The sequence below is a fragment of the Trachurus japonicus genome, chromosome 4 (genome assembly GCF_045865225.1).
Source record: "Trachurus japonicus isolate A0001 chromosome 4, Traja_1.0".
In the NCBI taxonomy this organism is placed as follows: domain Eukaryota; kingdom Metazoa; phylum Chordata; class Actinopteri; order Carangiformes; family Carangidae; genus Trachurus; species Trachurus japonicus.
The window spans coordinates 3,607,381-3,628,049 of NC_140910.1; the positions used below are offsets into that span (position 1 = coordinate 3,607,381).

The 20,669-nt window shown below is 45.3% G+C and overlaps 1 protein-coding gene across 3 annotated transcripts in view; it reads right to left on the reverse strand.

The window, feature by feature from the left end:
- Positions 1-89: 89 nt before the first annotated feature.
- shroom2a (shroom family member 2a) overlaps positions 90-20,669 on the reverse strand; it is a 39,146-nt gene continuing 18,566 nt past the window's right edge. For 2 of the 3 annotated variants that reach the window (XM_085773440.1, XM_085773443.1), the window contains 8 exons: positions 15,003-15,125; positions 11,734-14,086; positions 11,229-11,314; positions 5,974-6,567; positions 4,880-5,440; positions 2,967-3,138; positions 2,504-2,776; positions 90-1,649 (listed from right to left, as the gene is read on the reverse strand). In XM_085773440.1, coding sequence (XP_085629566.1) covers positions 1,377-1,649; positions 2,504-2,776; positions 2,967-3,138; positions 4,880-5,440; positions 5,974-6,567; positions 11,229-11,314; positions 11,734-14,086; positions 15,003-15,125 — 4,435 coding nt within the window. In that variant the 3' untranslated portion in view covers positions 90-1,376. Of the gene's footprint in view, positions 1,650-2,503; positions 2,777-2,966; positions 3,139-4,879; positions 5,441-5,973; positions 6,568-11,228; positions 11,315-11,733; positions 14,087-15,002; positions 15,126-15,754; positions 15,872-20,669 lie in introns of those variants that run through there. The other variant, XM_085773441.1, reaches the window with a different exon arrangement.

Here is a 20,669-nt window from a genome sequence, read left to right on the forward strand (position 1 = left end):
TTAACTCCCGCACTATCAGCGGAGGGGAGGGTGTGGTGGGGTTAATGAATGACGATCGGCGAAGAGGAAATCAACCACACGCTGCAGAGTGATTTCAGCAGACTCTTTATTGGACATAAAGGAGCACAGCTGATAAAGTGTTAAGAGTCAGGCTGTAGCAGTGCACAAAGCGTTTCAAACTGTAACATACTCACACGTGCAGAACAAACAGCCTCGGCCGGGAGACGGTCCATCCTGACAGGATGTGAAATTCAGACATTTGATAAGACTCAAAGTTCATGCTGGTCAAAATGCTTTGGAATGATTTTGTTCCATGTATTTTGGTTGCAAAGTGATCAACCTTGAACAAGTTTTTTTTTTTTTTAGTGTTGAAATTATCTAGAGGTCAAGCAACATCTGTGGTAACTATTCATGAAACATCTGCACCGTGAATACCGAAACACAGTGAAGTAATAAGACAAAAAAAAAAAAAAAAATACAGACTTGGTAAACTTACATGTGGCAATATCATCATCTAAACAAGATTCTGTGTCTGTGAATAAAACAAGAGCAGCACTGGAGACAGAAGCAACGTGGAGGGAAAGTGGGAAGAAAGACGGACAGTGTTTTCAGTGACATGGAGAAACTCCCCAGGCACTTTTTTTTTTTTTTTTAAATGTGGATTATACTTGAAGTTAAAGTCTGGATGTGAAGTGCTTCTTCTGTTTAGTGAAGTTGAACAAGTGCTCTTAAAAAAAAATGACCGGGACATTTTCAGGGGCCAGGCTGCTGCACTCACAGCCTTCTGTCTTCATGTGGATGATTGCAGAAAAGAAAAAAAAAAGTTTCTTGAGTGGTGAAAGAGAGGGCACACAAATCTTAGTACAAGGCCACTAGTTTATAAAATGTTCTCAAAAGTTTGAGTTGACTGAAATATTTTGGCCAGATTTCATGGTTAAAGTGAAAAGGGATTTCAGAGTGTGAATGTGATAAATACTCTTAGTTGCTCGGTGCGTGACTGCTCAGATTAGTTGAAGATAAAATACTGTCCCCTCCTGCACGGATTCAAAAGGCTACAATAAATTACTAAAAAGCCAAAAAAAAAAAAAAAAAAAAACACAGAATAAAAACGACAAACAGTGGTTGGTTGATGCCAGGAAAAGCAGCATCTGTCACAATAGGAGTTACATGTGGATGTGGTCAGTCTGTGCTGCTCCACCTCTGGAGATGGGACCTGACAAAACGGCAGCTAATGCAACAGTCCTCCTTGAAAACAGGCTGTCTGTCTCTGCGGGTTCTCGTCTCTGTCTCCCTCTACTGGACACAGGGTTCAAATGCAACTTGGAGCAACATGACTGGTCTATCTAACCCGAGGGAGGGGGGGGGGGGGGCTCGTTTCAGAAGGACAGCCTCTGCTCTATTGGCAAACTGTCCATCAGACACTTGAGCTGCTCGTCGCCCAGTTTGATTTTGTCCTCGAGCTTGCGCTGCTCGATGATGAGCGCCGACTTCATCTTGACAAAGTGCTCGTAGTCCGTGAGGCTGTCCTCCGGCAGGTAGCTGGCCAGGATGTCATACACCACGCGCTCCCGACGGTCCAGGTTCTCCTTCAGCTCCTTGGCGTCCTCGTGCTGTCGGATCAGGAGCTTCCTCTTCTCCACCAGCGTACGCTGTAGAGGAGACAAACATTGAGGCAAGGTTATCATAGGTTTAACATTTTCAAGAGTTTTTATTTAGTTTTTCAGTTTGCTTTTTTATTTCAGTTTGGTTAGTTCAACAAGTGAGGAAACAGTTTTAGTTTAGTTTTTATTTTTGAGGACTTGACTTACTTAATTACTTGATTTAGTCTTAGTCTTAGTTTTTCAGGTTTTAGGAGAAAACCTCTGGAGATGAACTTCCAAATTTGTGGGATTTTTCCCTTTTAGTTTCATCCCATAATGTTCCCATCAGTCCTCATCATGTTGCATTCACTCTTATCTACCTGTGGGTCGTACTCCAAGTTGTCCCATATTGAGCTGTGGCGTTTTCTTCCTGCAGCTTTAGCATCTCCAAGAAAACTAAAACTAAGCTGATGTTACCTGACATTCAGTTTAGTTGAAGTAAGTTTTGCATTGTTCATTGTAGTTTTTATTTAGTTCTCATTTTTTCCATTCATTTTTATTTCAGTTCACTCAATTATTTATTTCACTGCTAGTTTTAGTTTCAGTTAACTATAATAACCCTGGGGCTTGTTTAGCTCACTTGGTAGAGCTGCCGCCCCATGTCGAGGCTACAGTCCTCACTGCAGGCGGCCCCGGTTCGAATCTTGCATCAGGCAGCCCCTTTCCTGCATGTCATTCCCCCTCTCTCTGCCTCCCCATTTCCTGTCTGACTGTGCTATCAATTAAAGGCAATAAAAAGCCCAAAATATACTTAAAAAAATATATACTAAACTACTAAAATATACTATAATATATATATATATATATATATATATATATATATATATATATATACAAAAAAAGTGACTGTGTCAGTGACTGACCCTCTCCTCGGCGGTGGCGTCCTCCTCCAGACTGTTGAGGGCGTTCTCCACTCTGGCCAGGCGTCCCGACAGGGACAGCAGCAGACTCACGATCTTGTCCAGATCGCCGACGAACATCCTGAACTTCTCCAGCTCGTTGGGCTTGCAGACCTGCTGGACGCGGACCTCCACCTCGTCCCCCAGGGCGTTGTTGTCCAGGACGTCCTCCTGGAGACTCTCCCTGGCCTCCCGCAACACCTGCAGCTTCTTGCTGAGGCTGTCGATCAGCTCTTGCTACATGACAGAAACAGATTGACGAGTGTTCAATGTGGCAAAAAAGTTCATCAAAAGATGTTCAGAGTAGTGCAACAAGCCCAGACAGACAGACAGACAGACAGACAGACAGACAGACAGACAGACAGACAGACAGACAGACAGACAGACAGACAGACAGGTTTGATTGACAGGCGTCCTGCGGTCATACCTTCTTGTTGGCCAGGTCGATGTCCAGCTCGTCTTCAGAGTCCTCCTCCTCCTGCTCCTGCTCCTGCATGTCCTTCATCTTGATGAGGAGCTCGGCCTTGGGAGCAGACGTGCTGTAATATGTAGAGCTGGTCACCATGGTAACAGCTGCTGCCATACTGTCCTCCTTTTCCCTGAAATACAAACAAGATCAAAATATATAAGAAACACAGGGAAAACTCTGTCAAAGGAAACTCATGAAGGAGTCTCCTGTTCACTGGTTTGTATTGATTCACAGCTGGTAAAGCCTTTGAACACCAAGTGTGTTTTTCTAATCAGTCACCCAACAAATATCATTACACACAGACTCCTTACACACCGAGTCCCATGTGTTTTATTACTACGCGTTTTTATTTTCTCTTCCAAACTTCGGACAGGGAGACAAAAGTGGTCACGCAGTGAGGATGATTATGTGCTTCTCTCACTTATCAAGAAATAAAAACAGAAAAAGAAAAAGCTGTGTCCATCCAACCCTGAGAGGACGTCAAGAGCAACAGGACCTGCTTGGAAATGAGCTGCAGAATTATCATGATCACTTTTGTCGTTTATTTTAGGATGTCAGTGGTCAGGTTTAATAGATTATAGATCATTATCTCTCTGGAGCCACACATTAAAAAGAAGAAGACCAATTTCCATGATCCTGAACAGCGGCTGGCAGTATGTCCAGGACACACACACACACACGCAGGCAGCTCAGCAGGGCTCTAACAGCTTCCAAACACTGATGTGAGTGGTCAGAATCAGAAAGGCTTTTTACAGATGCGAAAAACGCAGAAAATCGAACCTGTTCTGACAAGTTTAATGGCAGATGAAAGTTTCAAAGTCTTGGTATAAACATGATCGACACAACATGAGGTCGGATTTATTTTATAAACGTGCTGCAATGTAGGATGAAAAATTTAGAAAAAAAGACTCGGTGTGCAAAGACCTCTTGTGTCGTCTTGTCACTCAGACAGTGAGTGCCTGACATCTGTCTGTCTGCAGCTGATGCTACTTTTTAGTCAAACTATCTCAACCTCTGTGGCAGCGTGCTGTTGGAGGTGCTGTAGCTTATGGAAAAATAAAGTAACTAAATTCAGAATCACATGATTTTTTTTATAAGTGAGTCAGAAGTGAGTATATATTTTCAATCAAATCATAACTTTTATTTCTAGTTGAGCTGCACCACAGGCTTTGTGTGTATCACCAAGTTCAGAAGCTTCATCTGTGATACAAGTATCCCTGGTTGATGTACAGTCTAAGGTCTGGACACACCTTCTCATTCAGTGTGAAGACATCAGAACTATGAAGGAACACATAACATGGAGTCATGTAGTAAAACGTGTTAAACAAAGCAGAATATTTGCACACTTGATTCTGTCATCAGCTTCATGAGGTCGTCACCTGGAACAGTCTTTGAGAAGTTCCCTTATTGGCTGTTTTACCTTCAGCATCCCAATTGAGTTTAGGTCAGGTGACAGATAACACATTGGCTTTAATTAACACTTTTGTGTTTACTATATCATTCCTTATTTGTTCTTTCATAGTTTTGATGTCTTCAGTTTGAATCTACAATGTAGAAAGTTATAAAAAATAAAGAAAGACCGTTGAATGAGACGGTGTGTCTTAACTTTTGACTGGTCCTGTATGAACCAGTTTGTTCTAGTCAGGCAGTTTTTAGAGTCTTTATTGAAGTCAGCCAGTTTGAGGATCATGTGTGTGAATGTATTTACTCTCTATGACGTTAGGAAATGAAACTGGGAGTGGACACACACTGCACAGGTCAAACGAGGGAGAGCGAGGGCGGAGAGGTGAGCTGTGCTGAATTAAATGTTCCCTGAGGTTTTCTGTCTGAGCAGCGTGTCACAGATTGAAGGACAGTGAGAGTGAGCTGACCTTTCATCAGGGGGCCGGGCCGTCGTCTGTTTCTGGGGAACCTTCCTCCTCTGGTGAGCCTCCTCCAGCAGCTGCCCCCCCTGAGGGAAGATGCCCTCCATCAGGTCCATGGTGGTCTTCATCTTGCTCTGATCCAAAATATCAGCCAGGGACTTGTCCTTCCCCATGATGTCCCTGGCCAGCTCCTCTCTCTTCTGGTCCTCCTCGGTCAGGCCGGCGCCGGCGGCCGTCCTGTTGCCGCTCGGCTCCTCCTCCTCCAGCGGCGGCTGATGGTCCGAGCCGACGTGATCTTTGCCCGTGCTCATGTATACGGCGGCGGCGGCGGTGGGGGCGGGGGGACCGTCGGGCTCTCTCTGCCGAGTGAAGGCGCAGAAGACGGAGTCCTGCCCCGAAGCGCCCAGGCCACCCAGCCTGTTGGCGCCGGCGCCGGCTTTAACGGCGGGCGGGTCGCTGTGCTGCAGGAACGGGCTGCTCTCCTTCTCCGTCACTCCCTCCGAGTGGACGATCCTGATGGGAACTTTCTTCACCGGAGATTTTTGGTTTTCTATCACGTGCTCCATCCTGAAACATCAGAGAAGACAGACACACAGAGTTAGAGAGAGAAGTCCTGAGACGTTCCTCCGCGAGAGGAGGAGAGAATCTCCTGTTGCAGTTATTCCAGCCATTGTGTGATTTAAAGTTTCACTGCATGATGGCAACTGAGATTTTTTTCCATGCCCAGTGTGTTGGAAGAGAGACGTGGACTCCTCCCACCACTTTGGTTCTGTTAGCTGTAATAATCCTACTGTACAGTCAGAAGTTCAGTACAGATGATATCAATTAGTTGTGAATCAAGCAGATGAACAAACAGCTTCATGTTTGGGGCTGGAGACTGCATTTTACATTTTCAGCATTTAAGTGAATTACGTCAAAACCGCCGGTGGCTTTTATAGAAATCCGGAGAATGCCTCTAATTTAGTGTGGCTTGATAGCACTCACATGTTGCATGTTGTGGCTCTCAATGAGCCCTTTTGTACCGGCGGCAGTACAGACATGAGAAGCAGAGTTACAGACTAAAGTGGGTGGTTGTCCGCAGCATGTAACAAAAAGTTTACCTGCTTAAGTCTTCATCCTGCAGAGCCACAGGAGGCTTGTCGCTGAGTCTTTGTGGGGAGAACTGTGGAGACGGTGAGCGCTGCCCCTCCATACTGGCCGGCCCTGACGGTCTGAAGGAGGGAGCCGGGGGAGAGGAGGCAGGCTGAGGATTGGATGTTGACGGATGCTGCACTGCCCCTTGTCCTTTGTCCACAAGTCCTTTGCCCTGCTCAGAATCTCCCCTCACAGAGTGGGCGGGGACAGAGGCGGAGTTGGGCTCGGCGCTGGGAGAGCAGCGGGTGAAGGCTTCACTCTGGGAGCCGCTGAGGGACTCGTGAGATCCGACCTCCGGGCGTCTGGGAGGGGGAGGGGGCTTCTCCAGCGCCGAGGGCTTCCTCCTCGGCCCGGACGGCGGCGGTGGTGGCGGCGGCGGCTGCTCGCTGTGACTCGGGTCCGCAGGGTGAGGGACAGACGTGGGTCTGTGGTCGCCGGCGGCGTGTCTGCTGTCGGGGCCGGCTCCCGTCACGGGCGGAGGAGGGGGCGGCGCTGGGAAATGCTCGAACTCCACGGGCTTCTCTCTCACTTTACAGTCGGCGGGCCCTCTGTCAGGGAACCTGAGGAACACAATAGAAAGCTTTTAATTACACAGCCAGGCAGCAGCAGCTTTATCAAATCATACAGTGTGGTGGTGGAGGACGCGCTGGTCTCCAGCAGCCACTGTGATTATGCCAGCGTGACAAGACAGACGTCTTCCCTGCTGCCTGCAGGCCTCCTCCCTGGTAACCGTTCAGCTGGCAGTCTGAGGAGGAATATTTCACTTCCCACAAAGTCTCCGTAGAGGAATAAATAATCCTCCAGTGCAAAGGAGCAAGACCGGATCACTTTTTCCTGGTGATTCACATGTACAGTTTTAACTCTTGGGTAAAGTCAGACATGGAAGAGAGAGGAAAAAAAGTCAATGTAAAGAGATGACAGCCAGCTAATGGAGATGAGGTGATCCTAAACTCTGTCTTTTAACCTTTAGAATCATTTTACAGCTCTGTGGTGAACCTACCTACTGCCGTGCTGTCATGCGTGCAGATTACACTTCCATGCCTTCGTACAAATTCAATCAGGAGTTCTCAGACATCATTAACACATCAACCACGCAGCTTTAATTCGAGCCAACTTAATATTGATTCAGCGGCAGTCACAAGACGCGGTGCTGTGGGAGCCGTGGACTGAGACTGAGGGCCAGGACTCAAGAGCTCGCAGTCTGAAGTCTTACAAGCTCTGACAAGTTCCCCCCAAAGAGCCACTGTTGTTGGAGCCTGCTCCCTCCCTCTGCAGACTGAGAGAGACAGTCACCTCACGCAAACATGAAACACGATGCTGGGGATGTCTGATAGTTCTGTTACCATCATGTAGATGTTCAGCCACAGACGGGAAAAGAAACTCAGTTATCTCAGTTGTCTCTGCTGTAAAGTTCTTCCTTAAACATTTTGAGTAGTCCTATTTGTCATGTCCCACTGTTTTTACGGTTTTAATGCAATGTATTTATCTATTAACTGTTTGTTATTCTGTTATTTATATAACCTTGTTTTTACTTTTAGCGCCCCCCTCCCCCTCGCCTTCCCCCCTCAAACAGCCTTTGCTCTTTGGTTCAGGCTGCACTCGTAAATAAGAATTTGTTCTTAATTCCTTGCCTGGGTAAATAAATAAAATAAAATAAAAAAACAGTCCTTCCAGTGTGTACACTCCACATGATTTTTTGCTAAATAAGGAGGAGGAAGAAGAAGAAGAAGACAGAGTCCTGGATAGAATACTGGAATACAACAGGTCTTAAATCATTAATATAAAAATAAAGATTATAAAATAGTTTTCCAACTCACCCTAGGTGAAATGTTACTGCTGTCATTTCCAAAGAAGCGAGTGTGTTGTGTGAGTGTGAGTGTGTGGCGGCTCTGTGTGACAGCAGCCAACTGCTGGTGTCTCTTTACACCTGTATCAATAACCCTATCTGGGTGGAGCTCATCCCTCAGCTCATCCCTCACACTCCTGAATGACAATGACATCCTCTGCACTGTTGTGATGCAAACGTAAAGGCAACATATGGCAACAATGAGCGACACTCTACACCCTTCAACTGAGTTTCAGTGGGAGTTTAGATAATGCACAAAGACTCCTGAATAACTGGTTACAACCTGTGGAGTCATCCTTCATGTCACTTTACATAGTTAAAGAGTCACTCAGTCACAATCAGTCAGATATAAAAGTATTCAACAGTTAAACACCTCCACAAGACACATTGCACAATGAACAGCTATTCTAAAATCGACAGGATATTTAATCAGAACCTCCCTGTCTGGTGTCTACCCACTTCTTTCTGCTCAAGTCCCAACTCCACGTTAAGCCTGATAATGTTATAAAGTTGTTTTTATGTCAAGACATGACATAATTGTTCTATCACGGTGGTAAACTGGTCAACTTGTTGGAATGCCCCTTGAATTCGAGGAGAAAAATAAGTGCGTCTGCATTCCTGACATATCAAATGACTGTGGTGCCAAATTTCAAAATAAAGTGACATAAGAGATGTGAGCAGTCACAACTGGAGTCTATATGGGATCAAAGGATCAAATGAAATCACCAGTGTTGCCTGTAAACACTTCTACCCTGCCCATAAAACAAACAGTCAGCCAGCAAGTCAGCAAGCAGGTTTAATCCACTGTGACCGAACCACTTCATATACAGACTGCTTCGTAGTTTTCAGCTTATTTAAGTCTTCCTCCAGTCTGAAGACACACCTCGAAAAAGAAGTTGATATTTCCACATGTTTTCACTCTGACTACAAAGGGAGTTTTGTCACACGGGTTATTGTGTGTTTAACAAGCTAAACTCACCTGATGTGGAAGTGGATTCTCAGTAGCATGCAGCTAATTGTTTAAGCTCAAGTTTTTCCTTTTTCTCTGAAACAAGTACGTTAAAAACAAGAAGCTCGAAGCTGTGTGCTTTGAGCTTCTTGTTTTTAACATACTTATATATTAACGATGAAAATACGTTTCTAAAAGTTAAAGTAATTCATTTAGAGGAAGACATGACTGTGTGTATCATACTGAATGGTTGTTGAGATATCTCACTCCAAAAAATGTCAATATATCTTTAACTTTACCAGGGATCATCCTCTGAGGACTCTGAAGAGTTTGTATCCACCTCATAGTTGTTGAGGTGGTTTTTAACCCAGTGGTTCCCAGCCAGGGGTAGACGAACACATTGCAGGGGGGATGTGGAAACATTTATTTATTTATTTCCAAGATGATAGTAGTAGTAGAAGTAAATATTCCTGATCACTTCCTAAGCCCATTACTAAAGGCTGCTTCTGCCTTGGTGGACTTGGACAGGAGGGCGGGAGGCTTATGGGACATAATAAGATCTTTCATGACATCACAACACTGTGCCCTCATCCCATCATAACATGTGGTTTCGTCGTATCAAGGCCATTTGGCCGCTTTGACTGTAACAGTGTATTTATGCAGATATATCTGAGGAATGGTTTTTATGCAGTCCCTCCCATCTATATTTATTGTTCGTCTTTAACCATGTGACTTGCTTGGGAAATATCATACGTGTGAGGCTATGACCTCTAGTGTTTGTACTACATACTATAACTGCACAGTGTGGTACTGCACCTCTCCCTTTCCCCCTCCCTCTCCCCTATCTTCAGTCTGTCTTGTTTGTGTAAGCTGTCCATGTATTGTCTTGCATTGTATTGTGTCCTCTGTTTGTCCTCATATAAACCTTAATAACATGTAAATGTTAAAAATAAGCCCATTATTAAAATGTTATGTACCTGCACGCCACAACTAGTTCCCCCTGGGAGTGAATAACCTGTGGCAGAGCTCTGTGAAGTCTCATGCTGCCAAGGCCACGACAAACACTGATAAATGGCTCAAACGTCCAATTTCTGTTGCTCTGGACTCAGGACAGGGTTCAGGGGAACTAAACAGTATGTTATGAATGTTGTAAGAGTTTAATAGAACAAAGGCAGGTTGATTTTTTATTTATCATTTATTTCATTTTGAAGGCAGACGGATTCTTATTTATTTTTATGTTTAATTTTAGCTCAAAAGAACAAAAGTAAAGGAGGACTATTATTTAAAGAGGGACTATGTGTCCAGTCGCTTTTCCTCTGTTTTGCTAACCCTCCTCCTGGCCATGTGCATTTGTTTACAGCAACACTGGAGAGAAATCAATCAATAGAGCAGTAGATAGCGCTATAAATCATATACGATGCCACGACGTGTATATTTGTGTAGTTTAATCTATTGTACACAAGAGATTACAGGTTACGACGCATGTTTGTGTCGCGGTTCGCAGAGCTGGGACACCGGGGCGGTGGCCCTGATCTTGCAAGGTTGGTTTTCAGCCAAGCAGTAAGTGACACGCTAGATGGAAGGCAGTGAGCCTCCATTCTCCCTCGTAACATTTATTAAACCAACACAATTACGCCAAAGCTGTTTAATTAAGGTAAAAATGTAGCATAGTTTAACTCCAAATCCTGCATAGTTCCTCTTTGAAATACAATACACTATACATTGAAAACCATTTTAATTTCTGTCTTTAATTTGTAAAAAGACAATTTACTATAATAATCAGCTGTGTTATGTTTTATATGACGATTTTGGGAGAATCATCAACACTTGTATGAGTGAGGGGAGACAAATAAGCTCAAGGGGGAACACAAGGCAAAGGAGTTTGAGAACCACTGGACTGTCCGACTGAACGGCTGTGCCACCCATGGAGTCGGGCCACTGGCATGGCTGAAATTCTAATTATGCAAAGCAGTAGATCTTATTGATGATAATTTCATGCCTTAGACTGGCCCCCTGAACTCCTGTCCCCATTCCATTCCAACAGAGGGGCCGAAGAGACACTTCCTCACTGTCACACACATGCCTCGCCCACACCAATAAGCCTCCACTGAACGACACAAAGCGCAGCGAGAGAGACGGCTTATGTTGTCACAGCTGCACCGGGGCAGTGCCACTGGTATGCCCCGCCGGATCACAAAGACCGCAGTGTTCCGCTACCGTCTCACTGCGCTCTTTCACTTTCACAAACAGAAGATACCGCTTTGAATGTGCTGATGAAGACAGGACACAGGTGGATATTGAGAATGGTTAATACAGCTGTCAGTTAGGACACTGTAAAGCAAAAAGTCACATGCGGTGCTTGCAAGTAGCCCCATTCCTACAGATGCTCGTGTAACTAGCGGGTTACATCCAGTGATTGTACTCACCCTGTAGCAGTGCTGAGCAGCTCAGCAGGTTTTCTCTCACTCGGTGAATACTCAGTCTCAGACTTTCTTGCGGGAGCTGGAATCTTCTGTAAATAAAAGTTGAACAAACACGCAGACAGTAAAGTTAAAGAAAGTGCAGACAGAACAGGTTTCCAGGGATCCACAGGTCTTTCTTTAACTATTCTCAGTGACTGCTGTTGCAGCTTTTCAATGGTATAAAGAGTGAGGAGGTTGGTGCCCCTTTCTTCCTTAAGATAAGGGTGTGTCCTTAAGAACAAACATGGATTAATATTTGACTTGGCTTTTCCCTTTGTTCCTTTCACTTCAGCCTGTGTGTTTGTCTTAACAAGATGTAGAGCCACCTCGAAGGCTTGGTACAGTCGCAACATTTATGCGATTAAAAAAAAACAAGTCCCATCTCAGAGAGCTCTAATTTTCATTCAATTTTGTTGAGTGAAAATGTTTGTCATTTTGAGATAAGCAACATTTTGATTTTGTGCCTCACCTGCCCATACATGTCCGCTGAGGGAGAGGATCTAGATCTCTCGTGAACACAGGTGGCTTTGGTTCTCTCCTCTGGGCCTGGATCCAGGATGTTATCGGCTGAGCGGTATCGTCCGGACGCTTTTGTCTCCGGAGCTTTCTTCTGCGTATTCCACCTCGCCTCGTACTCGGCAAAGGTGCCCAGTCTCTGCTGGTCCAGGACGGACTGCTTGTGCGAGGAGTAAGGAAGTCTCTGGGTCTCGCTGGTCCCTTTCATCGTGTCTCCTGGCGCGCTGACGGGAGCCAGATCCTGACCTTGTTTCCCACTTTCTTTGAAAACCCTCTGCCGGTCTAATGAGGAGCTTGTGTTTTCGCCGCTCGGGAGATCTTCTTTTACTCCAACTTCGTGGATTTTGTCTGGTTCAGAGAATGACCTGACCTTCTTTTCTGCAGAGAAACGCTTCCGGCCTCCGATGCGGGTCACGTGACCTGCGGAGGGCCCTGACTTACTCATCACTGATTCCGTCACAGTTGGTAAAGGGGTGACGTCTTTCCGGGCCAGCGCTGAGGACGGGTAGCTGGGCAGGGCCTCTGCTGTGGGGTTCTCTACTAAGACCGGCTCCAGGTCTTTCCTCCTGAACGAGGTGGCCTTCAGCACCCTGGCCTGCGCTTCCTTCAGGTGATCCTTGTAGGTGTTGGTGAAGGATCCGTCTGCGGACCTAGGGGCGGTGCTTTCGGGGGACTTCCACACGTCCCGGTCCTCTTCGGTCTCGCCCTCGGTGCCAGGAAGGGCGGCCGCGCTCATGCTCTTCTGCAGCCTGGCTCTTCTCATCTGGATTTCATTCCTCAGCGTCGTGGCGAAACGATCGGTGCGTTTTTGCTGCTTAATTTCGAGGGACTCCTCGGAGATCGCGGCTCGTGTCCTTTCATCCCGGTCCGCGGCGTCCATGGACAGAGAATGCAGCATAGGCGTCGCCTGGGGGGTGATTTTGTTGCTCACTTGACTGTGATACCTAACGTCTTGGGGTAGTTCTCTGTTTTGTAGCGGGAAAGACCTTCTCTGTTCAGACTGTCTGGCAGGAGGGTAAATCACATACTGAGCTTCTGCGTTTTGCGTGTTGTGTCCTCTTTGGCTTCCCCTATCATCAGAGCCTGGTTTAGACACACAGCTCTCCAGCACGGTGCTAACTTGGTGCTTGTTGAGTCCGTTACTGTCTTTGCTGTGTGAGGAGTGCTGTTGGGTCTGATGATACTTGACTTTGGTGACCGTCTGCGGGCTCAGAGAGTTACGCTCGCTGCCGCCGTGTGCCAGCTCCGCGCCCGTGACGCTCCTCCTGTCCTCCGGTTTTCCCAACGCCGGCTGCGTGGGCTGGCATGTTGTGACGCAGTAGTACCGGCTTTGTCCACCCTCGGTGTTTTGGTCGGCCGTCATCGTGCTTAAGTTCCTTCTCTGGTTCTGACCGAAGTGTTGTCCGGAACCGTTAGTGGGCAGCTCCTGCATGCTGCTGTGGTAGCCGCCCGCCGTCTGTGGCTTCGGTACGGAAGAAGCCCAGGGCTGAGAATACAAAGTGCTTTTGTCACTGTGGTGTCTCTGGTGGTAGGGCTGGCCTTGCCGAACATCACTGGTGGACAGGGAGTACTGCTTGTTTGAGCTGAACTGGTTGTGGCCGGATTTATCGGACGAGGGGTAAAAACTGTCGCCGTCGCTTTTTGGAGAAAGTGGCTGGTTGTGGCTGCGGCGGTTTTCAGCGTGAATGGGTGCGTGTGGATCGGGTCCTTCCGGATGAGCTATCGCCAGGCCCCTTTCGTGTACCTTGGTCGCAGCGAAGCTATCGCTGCGTGCGGGTGGAGGCGGCGGAGGAGGAGACGGGGACGTGGTCTTCTTTTTCTCTGGGACGTGCCACACGGGTCCAAAGCTGGTTCTGCTTGAGGTGGAGTGGCGGGATTCAGCCGAGTCCTCGATTTGTGGACACTCGCAGCCGGCGCTCACCCCGGGCATCTGAAAGTACGTGAGCCTGTCGTCCTGTTTGCCTCCCTCGGTCACGCTCTGGCCGTTTCTCCCGTTGTTTTGCTTTCCTCCTGCGTCCCACTGGCTGACTTTGTAGAGCATGTTTTCTGTTGAGGCTGCGTTGCTCTTCGACAGGGTGTAGTCCGGTGTGCCGGAGCTGGTGGAGAAGGAGCTGTAGGCCGAGTCTCGTTTGCCTCCTGCTAAGTGTTCCATGCTGTTGTTAGACTTGGCAGGTGACAGCTGACCAGCGGGGTACGGGTGCGAGACGTGCTCTAGGCTGTCCATGCTGCCAAGAGAGCTGAACTGGTCGGACACTCTGCGCAGGTTTGTCTGCTCCCAGCCGGAGGAGAGGTCAGTTGAGGATGAGCTGGAGATCGGTGAAAATTACAACAATGAGAAAATACAGAGAAAAACAGTTTCTTTTGTTAAAGGGATAGTTCAACATTTTGGCAAATTGGCCCCATAGTAGTTAAAGGGACAACGAGGAGTTTCTATTTGGTTATAAAAAAGTCTCACGTTAATGTGGTTGAATCTACGCTACCCACACTTGTTAATGGGCCCATTTTCGATAAATATATCGTTTTGTCTCTATCGTTATTTTGTTATTATTAGTGGTGGCGGAAATGCTGGTCGAGTCGACCAGCGTTTTTTACTTTCGGTTTCGCGGCGAGTTATGAGAATAACGCCGCCGAATCGCTGTTTTTGCGGCAAACAGTGTCTGTATTTACCTCTTAAACAACTCCGTCTCGTAACGTTCTGTTATTATCTCATAGCATGGTGAATGTGCAGGTCACAACTTGTCCACCAGAGCGTTTTGGAGTTGTTGGATTGTGTATTTGATGAGGTTGATGAGGAAAACTGAGAAATCCCATTAGCCTCCGTAGCGTAGCTCTGAGCAGCTCGCAGCTCTGCTCCACCGTTCTAAAAATAGCTTGCACCGATAATTAAAGGTAACAAAACCACTCCTAAGACTATAGGGATTATGGCAATGGGCCAATTTGCCAAAATGTTGAACTATCCCTTTAAACACAGAAACACAGGCAGTGGCCGTCTTATTGGTAATCAGTTCTTGAATCGGTATTATTTAAACTCTTTATAGTATCATGGCTCTTTCATGGAGGACATATATATAATATATTTAAGCAATAAGTGACAACACTGGACTTTAACTTTGCTTTATCAAAATGTGTTTCTCATGGTTCACTTGGAAACCAAGAGGTAAACATAAAGTCTGCTATCTAACGCTGTGACTTAAAAGGCAATCTTAAACATCTCAGTGATACCTTGCATCATATCTGGTGTGCCAGACTGGCGTGGGTGGAGACTGTGTTTTGGCAGTCTCTGATTGGCTTTCGTTGAACTTGGTGGAGTGCCAGGAGTGAGGCCTGCTTATGGGTTCATTCCGCCTGCAGAGAGGGCAAAAAACACAGACTGGATTAGAGACCGGCCTCTTATGGAAAACAGTGCGTGTGCTTTCATATGTGAAGCTGAGCCTTACAGATACAAATAGTGATGCAACTTTCTTGCCAATGTACTAACACTTGAACTTGGTTTACAGCGGCTTGCAGCATTTTTGACTTTTAATCTACATATTTATCTGTTTCATCACAAACTCTGCGCAGCTGCACATTAAACATACCATTTAAAGTGGCTCTTTCTGGATTGCGTGTCAAGAGAAGGCAAACAGAACAAATGAGCATAATGCTATATGAACCGAAATAATAATACAGTCTAGTTTGTATCTGGTTAAAGTGGAAACATGCACAAACATATCATGGACACACAGTGAATTTACATGCAGCACAAATGGGATGAACATTGTTTATTTGATGACGAAAATGAGACAATCCAAAAAAGGCATGCCAGTGAGGGCAGGTAATAAACCACAGGAGAGGAGGAGAGTTGCTACGAGAGGAACGAAGGTGATAGTATCACTAGACGAACGATTACGGGCACAAGGCAAGACAGGGAGGGAGGAGAGGAAAAGAGGGGGGTGACAGTTACTACTGATTACGATGAAGCCACAGAACTGTACCTCATAGAACTTCGCAAAATCTTCGTGAGAAAGCTTCTCGCCACATGCACGTCATTCTCTGAGGGCATTTTCTGAGCTACAATATCCACCATTTTCATATTCCTAGGCAGCAAGGGGGAGGAACACATACACTAAGAGCTCACCAACAATTGAGTGGACACAACAGAAGGCAGGACAAAACACAGCGGACTTTTTTTTTTTTGAATGTTGCATGTGATTGTTGAAAGGTTAGAAAACAGAGTTGTTCAGGTCCATCGAATCTCACCGGGACAAAGGATTTCTAATCCAACTGCATCATAATAAACTGCTCTTAATTTGTCAGACTAAAGAACATGCGGTCTACAGGAGCTGATACATGGCGCTACAGCTCCCTCACCTGGTAACTTTGTGCCTGTGCATGTTAATGTTGTTGCATTTTAATAATGACTGAAGTTGTGAAATGAGAAAACACCTACATGATGAGAGTGTGTCACAAAATCCCTCCTCTCTCACTGAACTCATTAACAAAATATGACATAGCTGAGGTGAGCTGGCTGTGCTCAGACTTTGCCATATGGTCTCTGGGGGGAAACACCACCCCAGCATGGGGGCAGGGGGTGGGTGGGTGGGGGGCTTAAGAGAATAGAGAATCTCTTACACAATCAGATCAACCACCTCACCCCTCAACCCAAGCTGTCGTCTGCCTCCCAGACAACCTACGTGTCCTCGGTGACGGTCAGAGGTGACATCATCTGACAGTCACAGGGGACTTTTGAAGGGGTTTAGTTATTGCAGTTGTAATAATGTTGTAATATTGTGTGGGGTTGTGGGGGGAAAAACATGGGATCAATCAATTAACACAATTACTACAAATCTAAAGTCACCCCACAAATTTGTGGACATTCATATAAAGCAGTTTATACTGAGACTGTTCAGGTTGTGTTCTCTGGTCTATTGGTAAGATTTAACTAACAACTAACAAAATAAAAGATGCCTACATGTAACATGTTGGTCACCATGAACAGCTTCAAAGCTGCTCGTCACTGCTTCATTAGGTGTCTGGACTCTACTGCAGGATCAACAGCACTCTTTCTAAAGATTTCCCTGATTTGGTGGCTTGGAGAACACTGTCTAACATGTCTGTCTACCATCTCCCATAGGAACACACAGCTTAACATTAATGTTATGTTAGTTTATCAGTTTACTGCAGATGTAGCTTAGACTGGTGAAGAATTTTAGACAAAGCTTTGCTTTGCTTTGGTTCTGGGTGGACTCAAGACTCGGCCTACAAAGCCACGGGGTCAAGAGGTCCTGCACCCTCGGTCACCTTGTCTAAAGGCTTTCAGTGATCTGATGACAAGAGGTCCAAACAACAGCTTCCTTCAGATGAAGACCTGAAAACTAAGATCTGGGTAAAATTAATAGAGGAAATTATTATATTTACTCCCTGTACTGATTTTATACATTTACAATTTTCAGATAGAGTGAGATTTAGTTAAGCCCAATAAAAATGGGACAATTCCACAAAATTAATTGTGGATTAGAGTTAAGGCTTATTTAGGGGACAAAGAGAAGCCAACATGGAGCTCGGTCTTCCTTGTCCCCTCACAGTCTGTGTTTCTGGGGCACTAGGGGCTAGCCACACATGGCGTCTGCTATTGGTATGCAAATGAGCCTGTTTTTATTAGGCCTATCGTCAGGGCTACAGCTGGGCCAGCACAGATATGCCAGGAAAGTGAATCAGTTGCCTGAAATGGGGGCAGGGGGAGAGACTGGGTGATCAGTTCAGAGCCCCATCTCACTTCAGATGTGTCCAGTACCAACCAGTTTACATTCAAATATAAACAGCTTGCACAGAGGACTTGTTGAACATCCTGTCAAACTAATGGCCTATTCATTGATTAATAAATATACAAGTTTAAATGCTAAGGAGAATATTCACACATGATTTTATTTTTACCTATAAACCTCAAAGATTAATTTGCATTTGCTTTTGAAATGTTAAGTCTATCTGATCGTGGCTTAACCTAAATGAGGGATGACCTGATACTGAATGATAAGACAAAACACAATCAAAACAATAACAGAGTATTAGGGTCACAGGATGAAGCAATTAAAGCCCCAATATGTTAAATGTCCCCAACTCATTCACCTAAACATAACAAGAGTCAAGCTGCAGGTGTGACTGCAGCCAGAGTAAAAAAAAAAAGTCAGGACTCAACAGGTCAATCACACATGAAACAAAGTTAACTTTGACTCACCAAACATCAGGATGAAGGGAATCGAAACGGACACAAAGCAGATTTGTATTATTTAAAAGGCCAAAAATGATTCGAGTGGAGCCGAGTTCAGGAGTGAGAGCAGCCGTATCCGTGTGCTGGTCAGGCACCACATTCCACAGACACTTCAAAGACAGGCCAAAATAAAGAGACATGCAGGCTGCTCATGTGTGAGCGCCATCGCACAGCTCCAACACTGATCCACCACCTCCAAACTTACTACCCTCAGATACATAATATCCAACACAGAGTGGCCATTACTAAAACTAAATACTCCCTGCAGAATTGGTTTGAGCAGGGGGGGAGATTTCCTCCAGGATTATGGGGGGTTTTACCCCTGAGAGGGGGTGGCAGAGTGCACCAAGAAGTAGGAGGGCTATTGTCACAGCCAGTCCCCTTGGAGTATTCCCGTACCTTGCCTCGTCTCATTGGCTCTAAGAGGCTAATATGCTAATGATGGGATGAAATGCCGGACTCTTCTTTTCCCATCTCCCCTGTTGTGAGGCAGACATGCATTTCTACCATTACTATGGTAACACGTTGATCTCTAGGGTGCAAGGGCACCCAGTTTCCTGAAAGCTGCGGGTAATGAGCGTTGGAACTGCTCAAGCAGGGATGTCAGCAAAACACTGCAGTATTACTACTTACTGATGACTTTAACACATTTGGTTGCATTTAAAACGGAGAGAATGAAAACACAAACATTTATCTTAACACAAGTCATGAATATGACATGGGTTGCCTAAAATTTTGAATAAGTTCTTCTTCTTGAAAACATGAAATCTTCATTCTCATTGTGCTCTAATATCATTGGACTTTGTCCTTTTATGTTTTGTTCACCTTCCTTAAAATAGTAAGTCCTATATAAAGTGAATGTGTTAGTGTTAGTGACTTCTGAATCTGTGTGGTCCTATTGGGTTATTATGTAACTTATCACATTGAAGTACACTGGTCCTGGAGAGGAAATGATTAACAATTTAAGAGAGTTGTCCATTATGATCTTACAGAGTGGCACATCTATATAGAACCAGGACTAAAACACATTTCCTAAGAAGACTAAATATGCAATCTAAATAGTATTTTATTTAACTTTTTTTTTTTTTTTTGCCACTTTAACAGTAATGAATGGTATCAATTAGAGTAAGGACTCAAGTTCTTATTAAATGTGCCCTGGCACAGCAGCTAGAGGTCTGGTGACAGGCAAGAAGATTAGCAAAGAATGCTTACAACCTAAAGCTGATAGGAGGGCAGTAAAATTCACTGTGATCTATTGTGAGAGAGTCAATCAAGCATATAATCTAAACAAGGTTTTCATTGTGAGATATGAGAAATTAAAAATTACATTTTCCTCAAGCTTAATAAAAACATTCCACCTCATATTTAACCTTGGCAAATAAATTCTGACTGCAACATGTTGATATAAAGAAGGAGATGGACAGTTACTGTTTTAGGCTCGGTCTTGTGCAGGTCACAACTTGTCCGCCAGAGCATTTTGGAGTTGTTGGATTGTGTATTTGATGAGTTTTGAGGGGCAGGGATCTGTACCGTTCACCTTCATTGTGTTATTAGCTGATCTCAAAACAACATGCACCGATAATTAAAGGTAATGAACCTACCACTATGACTATAGGGATTATGGCAATAGGCAAATTTTCCTAAATGTTGAACTATCCCTTTAACAATCCAAAGTGCATGGTCTGAACCACATGGCAAAAATGCATTTAGGATATGTCCATGTCTTTTTTTTTTGCTTCATTAACGGTGTATAAAACAGTCCCTTCCCCAGGCACATGGTTCTAATGAGTTACAGTTCATCTATTAATGACTCATGGGAGTGTTTTGGGGATAATATCCTATAAACCAATGCCAAACAGTGCCATCCCCCATTCCCTTTGAAAGACAGTGGAAGATTTTTTGGTAGTATAGTAGTCTGCAGAGCCTCATGATGGAGACATCCATGACACATGTACCAGACAACATGTCACAAAGAAGCTCTGGCCTTCTGAGGCTGTATTTCAATGGTCAACCTGACTGATCCCAAAATATAAGTGCATCTCATCAGCTCGTGTGCAACAGGGTTATGCTTTGCATCACTTTGCAGTGGAGGTAAATCAACTCTCTGATGTGTCTAACTTCAGTTTGTACAGACACTCTGATTTTACAGCAGTTGTCTGCACTGTATGTCTGAATATAGGTGATCAGGACCCCACCTCATCTAAATACCTGACACTGTTATCCCCGGTGTCTTCATCGCCGACATGGTTAAAACAAAAAAGAGTAAAGTGTAGCATCATGTACATAGGCTGAAAAATGCTGCGGCCGAAACAGGCAACCTGCTCTTGGAGGTGAGACGATAAGAGTCCATTAAGGCCCCGAGGGTCTGACAAAGGCCTTCTTCAGCAGACCCTACAATCAAACTAGTCATGTTTCGGGTGAGAGAGGTGAACCGTGAGCTGCATGTAATGACCAGCACATTCCTGGACTGAGTGGCATACCAGCTGTCAAGTCACGGGCTGCCTGTGCCGACCCACGGCCCAGAAACACCTGGAAACTTTATTGTCTGAAGCAATGCAACCATCCCAAAGTCGTCCACGTCCTGGGACTCAAACACAGTCCGTTATCACAGCTCAGAGGAGTCACTGTCAAAAAGTCAACAA